Source organism: Mustela lutreola, chromosome 5 (assembly GCF_030435805.1).
Source record: "Mustela lutreola isolate mMusLut2 chromosome 5, mMusLut2.pri, whole genome shotgun sequence".
Lineage (NCBI taxonomy): Eukaryota > Metazoa > Chordata > Mammalia > Carnivora > Mustelidae > Mustela > Mustela lutreola.
Window position 1 is genome coordinate 94,488,680 of NC_081294.1, and position 14,957 is coordinate 94,503,636.

General features: G+C 33.0%; 1 protein-coding gene across 2 annotated transcripts in view; it reads right to left on the reverse strand.

Annotated features, from left to right (window-relative positions):
• Positions 1–5,368: 5,368 nt before the first annotated feature.
• The window catches only part of CENPK (centromere protein K), a 42,074-nt gene continuing 32,485 nt past the window's right edge, over positions 5,369–14,957 (reverse strand). For both annotated transcript variants that reach the window (XM_059175116.1, XM_059175115.1), the window contains 5 exons: positions 14,350–14,432; positions 14,154–14,252; positions 13,475–13,607; positions 7,103–7,156; positions 5,369–6,257 (listed from right to left, as the gene is read on the reverse strand). In XM_059175116.1, coding sequence (XP_059031099.1) covers positions 6,099–6,257; positions 7,103–7,156; positions 13,475–13,607; positions 14,154–14,252; positions 14,350–14,432 — 528 coding nt within the window. In that variant the 3' untranslated portion in view covers positions 5,369–6,098. The remainder of the gene's footprint in view (positions 6,258–7,102; positions 7,157–13,474; positions 13,608–14,153; positions 14,253–14,349; positions 14,433–14,957) is intronic.

The window sequence follows — 14,957 nt, forward strand, 5'->3', positions numbered from 1 at the left end:
TACCTATGCTCTAGAACAGAATATAGTTATGTTCTAGAATAGTTATGTTCTAGAATAGAACATAACATTGCTATGTATTTTTTTATAGCTGTGCATTTTACATTTAGCTCTATGATCAATTTTTGTTAAAGGTATGTCAATGTCCATGTTTTTTCTTTTTTTGGCATGTGCATGTTCTACCATGATTTGTTGGAAAAGACTCAGCTTTACTAGATTATCTTTATTCCTTTGTCAAAGACCAGCTGACTATATCTGTATGGGTCTTATTCCTGAGCTTCTCTATTCTGTTACGTTGACTTGTCTCTTCTTTCATCAGTATCACAGTGCTTTAAGTACTGCAGCTTTATAATAAATCTCAAAGCTGGTAACAGTCTTCCATATTCTTCAGTATTTTAGTAGCTACACTGGATCATTTGCCTTTCTGCATAAACTTTAGAATCAATTTCTATTTCTAGCTTGCTAAGAGTTTTTATCATGAATGTGAGTTGGAAAATGGCTTTTTTGTAACCTATTATTGGTATGGTCATGATTTTTCAGCTTTAGTCTGATGATGTATGTCATGAATTACATTAATCGATTTTTTGAATGTTGAACCAGTTTTGTATACCTGGAACAAATGCTACTTGGCACTGGATAAATTTTTGTTCTACAATGTTGAATTTGTTTTATTTGGGATTTTTTGCAACTATATTCATGATAGATATGTCTTTAACTTTCCTTTCTTGTAATCTCTTTGTCTGGTTTTAGTATTCTGGTAATGCTGGCCTTATAGAATGAGGAACTGTTCTCTCTGCTTCTATTTTCTGGGATGGATTGTACAGAATTGACATGATTTCCTTCTTCTATATTTGGTAGAATTAACCACTGAAACCATCTAGGTCTTATACTTTCTATATGGGAAGGTTATTATTGATTCCATTTCCATAACAGATATAGCCTTATGCAGTCTAGCTATTTTTCCTTGTGTATGTTTTGGTAGATTATGTCTTTCACAGAAGCGGTCCATTTCATCTAAGCTTTAAAATTTGTGGGTATAGAGTTGTTCATGATATAGCTTTATTTATCCTTTTAATTCCTGGGTTTAGTACTGATGGCCCCTCTTTTCATTTCTGATATTAATCTGTCTTCCTTCTTTCTTGGTTAGCCTGACAAGAGATTTATCAGTTTTATTGATATTTTCAAATAGCCAGCTTTTGGTTTCAATGATTATCTGAATTGATTTCCTGTTTTCATTTTCCTTGATTTCTACTCTGATTTTTATCATTTTTCTTATTATTTTGAATTAGTTATCTGTACACCCAACATGGGTCTGGAACTCCCAGTGCTGAAACCAAGAATCACATACTTTACCCAAGTGTGTCAGCCAGGTGTACCTACTTTGAACTTAATTTGCTCTTCTTTTTCTAGTTTCCTAAGGTGAAATCTTAAGATTATTGATTTAGAACTTTTGTCTTTTCTAATATCTTCAATGCTATAAATTTCTCTCTAACCTCTGCTTTTGTTGCATCTCACAAATTTTGAGGAGTTATATTTTCACTGGGTACAAAATATTTAAGCATTTCTTTTGAAATGTATCTCTCTTGAGATACCTTAATGTATTTGGTTAGATGTTGTTTAATCTCCAAATATTTTGGGATTTTTCCAGTTATCTTCCTGTTATTGATTTATAGTTTAGTTCCATTATAGTCTGAAAGCATAATTTGTAGTCTACTTTTAGAAATTTATTGGTGATGCAGAATGTGGTCTTAGTAAAATGTTCCATATGCACATGAAAAGAATGTGTATTCTGCTATTGCTGGATTACTACCCTATAAATGTCAATTAGATCGAGTTGTTTGATGGTGCTGTTCACTTAAACTATATCCTTACTGGTTTTCTGCCTGCTGGATCTGTAATTATTGATAGAGGAATGTTGAAGTCTCCAACAATAACTGTGAATTCATCCATTTCTTCTTGCAGTTCTATTAGTTTTTGACTTCTATATTCTGATAAGTTAGATGCATACACATTAAAGATTATTTCGTCTTTTGGGAGAACTGATAGCTTTATCAGTATGCAAAGTTCCTTGGAATCCCGTATTATTTTCCTTGCTTTGAATTCTGTTTTTTTCAAATTAATGTAGCTAAGTCCAGGTTTCTTTTGATTAATGTTAGCATGGCATATCTTTCTCCGTCCCTTTATTTTTGATCTGAATCCTTATATTTCAGATGGGTTTCTTGCAGAAAACAGTCTGAGTCTTCTATTTTTAACCACTTTGACAGTCTTTCCTGAACTGGTGTATTTAGTCCATGCACATTCAAAATGATTATTAAATAATTATTATCTGGAGTAATATCTACCATATTTGTTACCATTTTCTATTCATTGCTTTTGTTCCCTTTGTTTTCCATTTTTTTTTAAAGGTTTTATTTATTTATTTGACAGACAGAGATCACAAGTAGGCAGAGAGGCAGGCAGAGAGAGAAGGGGAAGCAGGCTCCCCGCTTGAGCAGAGAGCCCGATGCGGGGCTCGATCCCAGGACCCTGGGATCATGACCTGAGCTGAAGGCAGAGGCTTTAACCCCCCGAGCCACCCAGCCACCAAGTTTTGTTCCCTTTGTTTTCCATTTTTGTCTCCTCTAATTTTAATGGAGAGATTTTACATGATTCTATTTTCTCTCCTGTCTTAGCATATCAATTATACTGAAAATATTCTTAGTGATTGCCCTAGAGTTTACAATATACACTTACCATTAACCTAACTTCACTTTCAAATACAGGATGTTATATAGAATTGAAAAGTATAATTCTTGGTAAAAACAACGAAGAAGCAAACTAATGAAAGCACTAACTCAAAAAGATATTCAACGCCATGTTCACTTAAGCATTATTGACAATAGCCCAGATATGGAAGAAACCTAAGGATCCATCAGCGGATGAACAGATAAAGAAAAGGTAGCATATAAATACAATGGAATATTATTCATCTATATAAATGAATGGAATTCACCATTTGTGACAAGGATGGACCTTGAGAGCATTATGTTAAATGAAAAAGTCAAAGTCATAGGTCATATGATCTCACTCACCTATATGTGTAATCTAAAAACAATAAAACAAGCTCATAGATACAAAGCAACAGATTGGTCATTCCCAGAGGCAGGGGTGGGGTAGAGAGTAGGCAGAATGAGTAAAGAGGGTTAAAAGGTACAAACTTACAGTTATAAAATAAAGAAGTCTACCCCAAAAATATAAATGTAGTGAAAAGAAGGGCCACATGCAGCCCAATGTTCATAGCAGGAATGTCCACAATAGTCAAACTATGGAAAGAGCCGAGATGCCCTTCAACAAACAAATGGATAAAGGAGATATGGTTATATATACAATGGAATATTACTCAGCCATCAGAAAGGATGAATATCCAACATGGACGGAACTGGAAAAGATTATGCTAAGTGAAATAAGTCAAGCAGAGAAAGCCCATTATCATATGGTTTTACTTATTTGTGGAACATAAGGAATAGCATGGAGGACATTAGGAGGAGGAAGAGAAAAATGAATTGGGGAGAATCGGAGGGGGAGACAAATCATGAGACTATGGACTCTGGGAAACAAACTGAGGGTTTGGAGCAGTGGCAATAGGTTAGCCCAGTGATGGGTATTAAGGAGGGCATGTATTGCCTGGAACACTGGGTGTTATACCCAAACAATGAACTGTGGAATACTATATCAAGAACGAATGATGTACTATATGCTAACATAATTAAAATAAAGAAAAGAAAAGAAAAGAAGTCATTTACAGCATGAGGACTATAGTTAATACTGTACTGCATATTTGAAACTTGCAAAGAGAATAGATCTTAAAAGTTCTCATCACAAGAAAAAAATTTGTTAACTATGATGACAGATGTTGTGGTGGTCATTTTGCAATATATAAAAAAAAAAATCATTATGTTGTGCACCTGAAACTAATAAAATGTATGTCAATTATACCTAGTTTAAAAAATCATAGTGAAATAGTTGTCAATATATTAAGAAACATTTTGTGTTATGTAATATATATGCTTATTTTTTAACACATTAATAAGATCAAGTGTCTTGATTTCAAAGTGTTGATGTGCAAAAATGTTATTTAGAAACATCTGATCCAAATATATGTTAGAGTGAAAAAAGAACTAATAGTTAGCTAAATAAATACAACAGAAAATTAAAGACAATAGGGTATCAGGAATGTTAATACAGTTGTACAAACATATAGAACTGAAGTCTCAATGAGTCATATTCAAATGGATTGCATTATTGACCAGAGATATAATTTCTTCCAAATCAGTCCATACATACACATCAACCAATAACAATGTTAAATATATTTTCTGATAGACTAAAACAATTTTTTGTTTTTAAATTAAGCTAACATATGGTGTGGGAAAGTTAGAATGTGGTATTACTTTCTGATATTTTGCATGATCATATTTAAGAGTCAGTAAAATAAAAAGCAATTCTAAGTCTTAATAGATTTCAGTAATTATCTTAAAGCAATGAAACTGAAAATACATAAAGGTCCTCAGAACTTGGAAACATTTTCTCTAATATTCTCAAAACCACAGAAAGCTTACAAGAACTAAGCTGAGATGGAATATAAATCAAGACTAATTCTACTCTAACTTACTTTGTTTATAATTGAGCTCAAAAGTGGGCAAATAATCTTGCTATGTAAGAAGTCTGTAAGAAGAAATAGGATGTAATCATTATAGTTTTCTTAAATATCTTCTATAAGATACTGGACTCAAAAGATTCTAACCATTATCTTTATGAGTAAAATGTGAAATGAAGACTCACCCAATAAAGCAAGATGTTTACTGCTTTATCTATTTCTTTCTGTAATTTGCAACACAAAGAAGTTCATGGACAACAGTACTACCTACTTTGTAGAATTATTGTCAGGTTTATACCAACTAAACATTTCTCCCTTCTTCAGTAACTTCAAGAACTTAAAAGATACTCATTCCTTTGACCTGAATTGGAGTATTCTAGCAAGGTACTTTATATGTCATCTTCCCATAAAGGAACTTAACATTCTCTGAAATGTAACAGTATTTGTATTTTCTCTAAAAGGGATAAGATATACTCAGAATAGTATTTGCTTACTTAAAAAAAATTAAAGTAAGGTAAGAAAGAATTATGGATGATAAATATTAGAAAGCTTTTTCAAATATAAAAGTACATACTAAGTCCTCTTAGAAAACTAATGATACTAAAAGGATTTGGAATTCTCTAGTTTAGCTTGTTTATAATCTTGAATGAGTCTTATAATATTCTCATTTTTTAACCTATGAAAAAATCTATTTAATTAATTTATTATAATATCATGCCACATCACCAGAAAAGCTAGAGATTTTTAGATAAGAGAATTTTATTTATAGAAAGGTCATGGAGAATTAACAACAACAACATTTTATGAACACAATTTTTTTTAAACAATAAGAGAATTAAGAATGATTTAATATATAGTATTGCTTGTTATATAATACATACTAAAATATAGTTTTCACTTTACCTAACCCATTAGTTTTTTCTGTTCCAATTTTTAACAAATCCAGAAATAAGGCAGGATTTATGGAACAGAATGACTACATACTTTTAAATTATGTACTCCATCTACATCAGATATTCTCAATTTAAAAACTACCTGCAAATTACATGGACTTTCCATTATAATTCCTAAATTTAAAGATATAAGCACCAAATGGAACGCAAAATGCATAAAATAACTTGTCATAAATTTCAAAAGGAAAAAATTACACAAGCAATATTATAAATTAACAAATAATTTCCCAAAGAATACTGCAGAAGGTATATCAAAATTTTTAGAATGATTAAGTCTAGAATAGTTTTACTTGCATTCTTTTCCATACGGTTGAAAACACCAAAGCACTGACTGAATTGAAAGAACCATTTATAAATGAATAGTAGATGGCACATACCATTTTATGGATAAAAGGAAGAGGGACTACGTACTTTGATTTGCAAATAATGTTCTTTATCCAAGTAAATCCTCAGTGTTTCTATTATCCTTAAATGACAAGATTCGTTAAGTACTGTAAAAAAGAGACCATCTTTTACTGATGGAAGGCTTCTAATCTTATTCGGGTTGGATCTTCTGGATGTCTCAAGGCAATTCCATTACGAAGGAGCAGCTCAACATAAGGTGGCCAAAAAGAATCACTAATTTTGACATATGGATCATGTGGAACATCAAATAACCTATTTAAAAGAATCTAGGAAAAAATATCATTTAAGATATACCATACTTAGTAAAAAAGTGATACAGTTATAATAAAACATTAAAAATTTGTTTACCAAAGAATGTTAATCTCTTTTCATTTTGAGTAATTGCTTGTTATAATTTCTATGTATTAACTTAAATAATTTTCTTTCTTTAAAAAACACTACAGATATTAATAAATGGAAACATATTTCAAACTGTGAATAAGTTTCTGCAACTTTGTGGAAAAAAACCTTAAACTCAAACATGTAGTTCAGATAGAATAGAGATGCTAACTAAAGATTCCATCCATGTAAAAGCATAGGGTTTCACCGTGTAAATACTAAATAACATCATAAAAATTTTTTTAAAGTAATAATCTTGGGAATATTATTAAGGGCTAGTCCCCAATTTTGTGTTCTTTTAAAAAATGACAATATTCCTGGGGCGCCTGGGTGGCTCAGTGGGTTAAGCCGCTGCCTTCGGCTCAGGTCATGATCTCAGGGTTCTGGGATCGAGTCCCGCATCGGGCTCTCTGCTCAGCAGGGAGCCTGCTTCCCTCTCTCTCTCTCTGCCTGCCTCTCCATCTACTTGTGATTTCTCTCTGTCAATAAATAAATAAAATCTTTCAAAAAAAATAAATAAATAAAAAATAAAAAATGACAATATTCCTTCTAGTAAGGTATAAAAAACAGACCCAGTCTTATACTAAAGATAAGTTAATATAAATATATTTAATAAACTTTAGTATACTTAAGAACTTATGCAGTATTTTCTGCTTTGACCCTGTGTATAATCGTTCAGAAATCACTAATTAAAAGAAATCTTGAAGACAAAAGAACTACACAAAACACTTACCTCTAATATTTCATGCAGTGTTATCAGCTGTACAGTTGATTCTTGAATGTTTTTCTTTGACAGAAATGTGAATAACAAAAAATTAACAACTTAATTATGCCAATGGCAGATTAGACTACAGTTATCAAAAAAATTTTTAAATGTAATATTTCTTAACTGCTATGGTACCAAGTATACCAAAACCAAATATTTTTAATTAGGTGATTTTAAAAGAATTCTGAAAGTAAACAATCTGCTTGTATTAAACAGGTTCATAAAAACAAAGTTCAAACAACCTCTAAGAGACTGAAATCTTTTGCAATTACAAGAAGATACACAATTCAAACTATCTACAAATATATAATGGATAAATTATATTATACATAATATATATATTCATGTTATCGAAAGTCTAATGTTTCAACTCTCCAATCAAAATATCTCAAAAAAATGGCATTCCAAATAGTATTTATACAGCTTCAGGACAGGAAACTTCCTTCGCAGGGAGCCTTGTTCAACTTTCAATAGTTCTTGACAGTTCCTAATGTTAAATCAACTCACTGCTTCCTTTTTCCTTGGAATGACCGAGAATAAATCCCATTCCAATCCGATCCAAGAACCCCTCAAATATTTGAAAACAGGCATTATGAGCCCTGAGTTTTCACCATATTAATCATCATTAGTCCCTTCAATTATTTTTCATAAGCCATAGCCTTGCAGCCCCTCATATCATGGGTGTTCTCTAAATGTGTTTAATTTATCTTGTTTTTTCTTTTTCAATCCAGTCTCCACATGATACAAGTGTGATTTATTTTTTTTTTTAAAGATTTTACTTATTTATTTGACAGAAATCACAAGTAGATGGAGAGGCAGGCAGAGAGAGAGAGAGGGAAGCAGGCTCCCGGGTGAGCAGAGAGCCCGATGCGGGACTCGATCCCAGGACCCTGAGATCATGACCCGAGGCGAAGGCAGCGGCTTAACCCACTGAGCCACCCAGGCACCCTACAAGTGTGATTTAAAGAGCAAAGATGAAAAGGAAGATTCACTTCCATACTTACAGGTGCTGGAATTTTATTCATCACATTTACTCATCATCAGCTTTTGGACATCTATTTTACCCTGCTGACTATTATCTAAAATGCCTAAGCTTCTTTCATACATCTAGCTAAGACAGGTTTCCTTCATTCTTCAGTGTTTTAAAACCAAGAAAGATATTCTAAGTACCTCCACTAAATATTATCCCCATTTTATTTAGCCTTGTTCCAGCCAACTGAAAAATACAGTCCTAATTCTGTCATCCAATGTATTTACTATCTAGCTCCCTTAGTTCCTTATCATTTGCAAGTTTTCATCACCATGCCTTCTACCTATTTATATAAACTCCTATTTAAAATATTCCATAGGACATCTCGGGGCGGCTTAGTGGGTTAGGCCTCTGCCTTTGGCTTGGTTCGTGATCTCAGGGTCCTGGGATCAAGCCCTGCATCAGGCTCTCTGCTCAGTGGGGAGCCTGTTTCCCCACTCTCTCTCTGCCTGCCTCTCTGCCTACTTGTGATCTCTCCCTGTCAGATAAATAAATAAAATCTTAAAAAAAATAAAATAAAAATAAAAATTAAAATATTTCATAGGACATCTCTTCATACCCACAGGTCCTGTCCCTATGCTTTAACATAAACACCTCATTGTACAAAAACAAAACAAAACAAAACAAAACAAAACAAAAAAAAAACCCACAAAAAACAAAAAACAAAAACAAAATAAAACCAAAAACAACAACAAAAAAATCAATAGGACAAGGATCTAAAGGGGGTCTGCTAGAAATCTCCTTCCAAGATAATACTAATTCTAATCAGCAGCTTGAGTTCAGACATGTAATTAATTACAAAGTCACCTACTATAATGACGACTAGTATTTTCCCATACCAGTCAAAGATTACTGGGAAGTCCTTATAAAAAGTCTTATGTAGGGGGCCCTGGTGGCTCTGTTGGTTAACCATCTGCCTTCTACTCAGCTCATGATTTTGGACTCCTGGGCTCCCACCCCACATTGGGCTCAGACCCTGCATCGGGCTCAGACCCCAGATAAGGCTCGTATCCCACATTGAGCTCCCTGCTCAGTGGGGAGTCTGCTTCTCCCTCTGCCCTTCATCTGCTCGTGCTCTCTCTCTCTCTCACCCTCTCTCAAGTAAATAAATAAGTAAAATCTTAATTAAAAAAAATTAAAGTCTTATGTAAGTACAAATATACTAAAGAAAGAGTAAAAATAAATGTGATTCCTGAGTAAAGATAGTAAAACTGGATCTCAAAATCTCCTGACCTCTAATACCTTACTAAATAAGAGTAGTTAAAAAAAGCAGCTTTCAGTAGTGATGAAAACAGAATTAAAGAACTGATACAGAAATAAGCAGCTACAAAGCACAGATTAAAATATAAATGTTTGAGACAAAGAAAAAGCAGAGGAAAAATATAATGAGAGCAAACCAAGAAAAAAAAATGTTTCAACATAAAGATATGAAAAAGGGCCTGTACCCCTGGAGCAAATAATATTTTATATGTTTTTAAAAAAAAGATACAAAAAACAGTATGACATAATAAAATAAAATTTCCATGAAATGAAATGTAACCTAAATCTGTCCCTAAAAACAATGCCAACTTAAAAGTAAAACTAATATTGAATGATCAACATTGTGATGTATCTCTGTTAAATTACTGAAGTTCAAAGACAAAGAACTCTTCAGATATGTACTTGAGGCATCTAGAGGCTTACCTCAGAACTCCACAGCACATTCTATTTCAGAAGAATGGAGCAGTCCCTACCAGATCTTATTTTTTTTTTTTAATGTGCTGAAAATATCCTTTGACTATAAAAGCAAACAAAGTATTTTCATCATTCAAGAACCTCAGAAATAAAATGCCGAGGAATTCTACTTGAACAATTTACTTATCAAAGAAATCCATCAAATCAAACTAGTTAAAATTAAAAACTCAAATGTTAAAAGATGATAAAGCATAGCATCCAGTACAAAATCAATACATCTAATCCAATATAATACAGAATAAAAATGCTATAAACCTGCCAAAAATTAAAATAAATAACAAATTGTAATGAAGATATAGGAGGAGGAACGTTAATTTCCTCATCTTTCATAGCAGGGAGTCAATGAATGCTGTCTAAAATTGAAAGATGAAATTTAAAAGCATATTACAATTTTTTATAATGTTTTTCATAATTTGTTTTCTCTATGTTACGATCTCTCCAGAATTAAAATCATTTGAAGCAAAGAAATATTTATCTGAGTTAAATAAATCATCCTTACTCATTTTTCTATCAAATTCAGTAAAATTACATGTAATACTTATTTTATACTGGCCTATACAAAACTACATTGATCTGGGGGCACCTGGGTATCTTGGGCTCAGGTCATGGTCTTGGGGTCCTAGAATGTTCACCTAATGTTAATGATGTGGTGAAGGGATTCAAGTTTTTTCTTTTTGTACATATCTTTGAATGATAAAGCCCAGTGTTATGGATGGAACTGTGCCTCTCAAAATTCACAAGTTCATGTCCCATCCCCTAGGGTGACTACATTTGGAGATGAAGCCCTTAAAGAAGTAATTAAAGTTAAATGTGACCATAATGGTGGTATCCTAATCCAGCTGGACAGGTGTCTTTCTAAGAAAAAGAGACACCAGAGAGTACTCTACTCTCAGAGAAAAGGCCACATGAGGACAACAGCAAGAAATGGTTGTCCAGGGCGCCTGGGTGGCTCAGTGGGTTGGGCCGCTGCCTTCGGCTCGGGTCATGATCTCAGGGTCCTGGGATCGAGTCCCGCATCGGGCTCTCTGCTCAGCAGGGAGCCTGCTTCCTTCTCTCTCTCTCTCTGCCTGCCTCTCAGTGTACTTGTAATTTCTCTCTGTCAAATAAATAAATAAAATCTTTAAAAAAAAAAAAAAAAAAAAAAAAAAAAAAAGAAATGGTTGTCCAGGGAAAAAGGCCTCAGCAGAAATCAACCCAGGTGACATTTTGACCTTGGACTTACAGCTTCCAGAACAGTGAGAAAATAAAATCTTTCATTGAAACCATTTAAACTGTAGTATTTTATTAAGGCAGATTGAGTCAGTTAATACATCCAGTATTACTGCTTGACAGAGAAAGAGAAAAAAAAAAAAAAAGAGAGAAAGTAATCTATCATTTTATAACATGTATCAACAGATCATACACTTCATTTAAAAAAAGTGAGTTTATGGGCGCCTGGGTGGCTCAGTGGGTTAAGCCTCTGCCTTCGGCTCAGGTCATGATCTCAGGGTCCTGGGATCGAGCCCCGCATCGGGCTCTCTACTCAGCAGAGAGCCTGTTCCTCCTCTCTCTCTGCCTGCCTCTCTGCCTACTTGTGATCTTTCTCTGCCAAATAAATAAATAAAATCTTAAAAAAAAAAAGTAAGTTTATTAAATACAACTTAACAAATCCATGATGGCTTCTGGTGATCAATGATTCCCTTTTAGAATCCCTCAAAACCTCTGGTTCTATTACTGGAGAAGTTTGAGAAATTTTTAAAAAATGTTGAAGGCAAGACTGAAATCAGAAAATATCACTGAGTTATTGTAGGATTATGATCATTAAGAGGTAGGGAATTCTGAATTTAATGAAATGGTTAACAGAAGGCTGTCAATAATTTTAGAAATGAACAAGTGTATAAATAACAATGGATAGAATGGGAGACATAGTCCATAAAATATGTAAAGCCTCCTAATAGTTACAATGAAGAAAGGGAAGAATAACAAATACAGATTATAAGAAAATCCTTTTCCTAGTATACTCATAGTCATTGAATAAATATGAACTCAGAAGGTACTATAATACATATGCAAGATAATAGACCTACAAAGATGAAATCAACACATCAAGGAGCTCAGAGTGCATGGTGGGTGAACAGAGAGATAGACATAAATGATCACTACAAAATCCTGTGACAAATGGTAATAAAATGACACATAAACTTCACTTAATACTCCACACAGGGGCATGCCTGAGTCACGCAGTCGTGTCCAACTCTTTTTTTTTTTTTTTTTTTTTTTTGAGAGAGAGGGAGAGAGAGAAGGAAAGGGCAGATTCCCAGAGGAGCAGGGAGCATGATGTGGGGTCCGATCCCAGGACTCTGGGATCATGACCTGAGCCAAAGGCAGATGCTTAACCAACTGAGCCATTCAGGCACCCAAAGCATCCAGCTCTTGGTTTTCGGCTCAGGTTTGATCCCAGAGTCATGAGATCAAGCCCCATGTCAGGCTCCACGCTCTGCCAGAAGACTGCTTAAGTTTCTCTCTCCCTCTCCCCTCCCCCTCCCACTGCCACACACACTCTCTCTCTAATAAATAAATAAGTCTAAAAAAAATACTTCATGCAAAAGATGATGTTTGATTCTTAGGTAAGAATTTGCTAACCTCATCAGATAGGAAGTGTTTTGTAAGCTGATGGAATAAAACGTATAAGGCACGAAAAGAGACAGGTCATTGCATACTTGCTGGGACTAGAGTGTATAGTTGAACAGATTAATGCAAGAGATAAATAAAGAATGGCTGGACAGGAGGCTAAAGAGATAGACAGTCAAATCCATTACTCTATACTTTATAGCCTTCATCCAGTAGGGAGCCATCAGTTTTATGTTGAAAAATGATTAAAATACACATTTTTAGAAAGATTATTCTGGTGCTGGTTTCAATGCCTACTCTACTTCCACAAGTTCTATTTATTCATACTATATACTGTTTCTAAAAAAGGAATTAAAGTAGTTGTTCCCAGTCTTGTGTCACCAAATAAAATAATTTCTAACTTTTGTAGAAAAGTTTTATTCCATCATAACAACTAGTAAAATATTCTACTTACAATAACTAACAGCTATCTTTTGATTTTAAAAATTTACACATGCTCACCATGGAAAGTTTGGAAAAGAGTAAAAACAAAAACAAAAACAAATCTCACCTAAAATCCTAGCTCCCAGACGTAGGCGCTATTACATTTTTTTGTTACAGATTAGACTCATAAAATTTAGTTAGCTATGTTTTATCCATTTAACAATAAATTGTGAGCATTTTAGTAACTCTTCTGGTAGTGTTCAATATATTATTTTTAAAAGGTTTATTTTTTCTCCCTGCCATATGGGTAAATATTTAAAAACGCATTTAATCCTGTTTTATTGAACTATCAATATTATCAACTAGAATTATAATATTTTCAATCAATATTATAATATGAAATATTTCTGTACATGTATCTATGTGTTTCTTTGAAATGTATGTAATAAACTTACAAAAATTTATCAGAAAATTTACATTTGAACTTGTGTGAAACAGTATTATATATAAATATCTACATGAATATGTTCTCTAAAACTTACCTTTTTCTTTTTCTTTTTAACATTTCTATCAGGCAGAGGAAAATGATCTTCCAGAAACTCACCCAAGGTAACCAAGAGCTTCTCCTTATATTCTTTTATATCATGCATTTTAGTTTTCAGCTCACCAAAGATTCTAATAGATATTTTAAAAATTAAGAGAAATATTTTACTGATAAAATACATAAATATATGTAACTGGTAACTCATGAAGTTCATCAAACACTTTGTTCAAACTTCATTTGTTCAAACGAAATGACTAGCTTTATGAAAGTACAAATCTCAGGACCACAGCATGGCTCAGTGGGTTAAGCGTCTGCCTTCAGCTCAGGTCATGATCCCAGAATCCTGGGATCATGTTCTGCATCAGGCTCCATGTTCCATGCTCCTGTGTCTCTGCAGCTACTCCTGCTCCTCCCGCTACTAATGGGCTCTTTCTGTCCCTTTCTCTCTGACAAAAAAATAAATAAATAAAATCTTAAAAAAAAAAAGTAAGTAAAACTTTCTATTTAACATGCAGGGAAACTATCCATCAAGTCATTAATCAAATGTAACTAACAACAAGCAAAAGTTAAAGTAAAATTCACAATTTCTAGTAAAATTTCCCTTCTTTTCATGTACATATTTCATGTAACATAAAAAAATAACTTTTTCCTATTTCAAAAAATTAGAATACAAATACCTGGATTCAGAAAATGTCAAAACCTGATGTTTCAATTCATTGTGTAGTACATTAAGAGATTCCAGTATCTGTTGTTGTTCATCAAACCACTGTTGCTCCCTTTAAACATGGAAAAACAATACCAACACAGTCAAATAAAACATTAATACCAATTTAATATATATCAGTGATTAAAGGTAATATAATATAGTTATACCTTTCCAAGTCTTCCTTTAACTTTTCATTCTTTGATTGAATAGTAGAGAGTACCAATTCAAGATCATGTCTCAATTTTTGGAACTAGAACAAAATAATTCAAATTGCTTAATCTATAATCCTATAAATAGTTATATTTTTTAATGAGTGAAATTTACATTAATTGTTTAGGATAGATAGTCAGAAATCAAGAGCAAAAAAGCCCACCAGTAAGCCTGAAAGGAAAATATACAGCAGATACTAGGTTCTTTATAACATTTCATTTGTTAAATTCAAAAACGTAAGAAGTAGTTTTGAGCAATACATTTTGATACTGAAAGATGATTAAAAAATAAGTTTTCAGTAATCAGTTAGATTAGGTCTCTTTTCTAAGGAAACTATACAAAAGCAGACACAAATGATTATCATTCATTTAACAAATATATATTGATTGTAGACTACCAGGCATTGTTGAAGGAGTCAGGAATTCAAAGATGAACAAAGAGGAGAACTGAGACAAACAAATATATAAACTCCAGTAAGTGATCAGTATCATGAAGAAAAATAAGTCAAAATAGGAACACAGACAGACATGAGGAATAGGAATGGCTCTTTTAGGTAGTATGACAT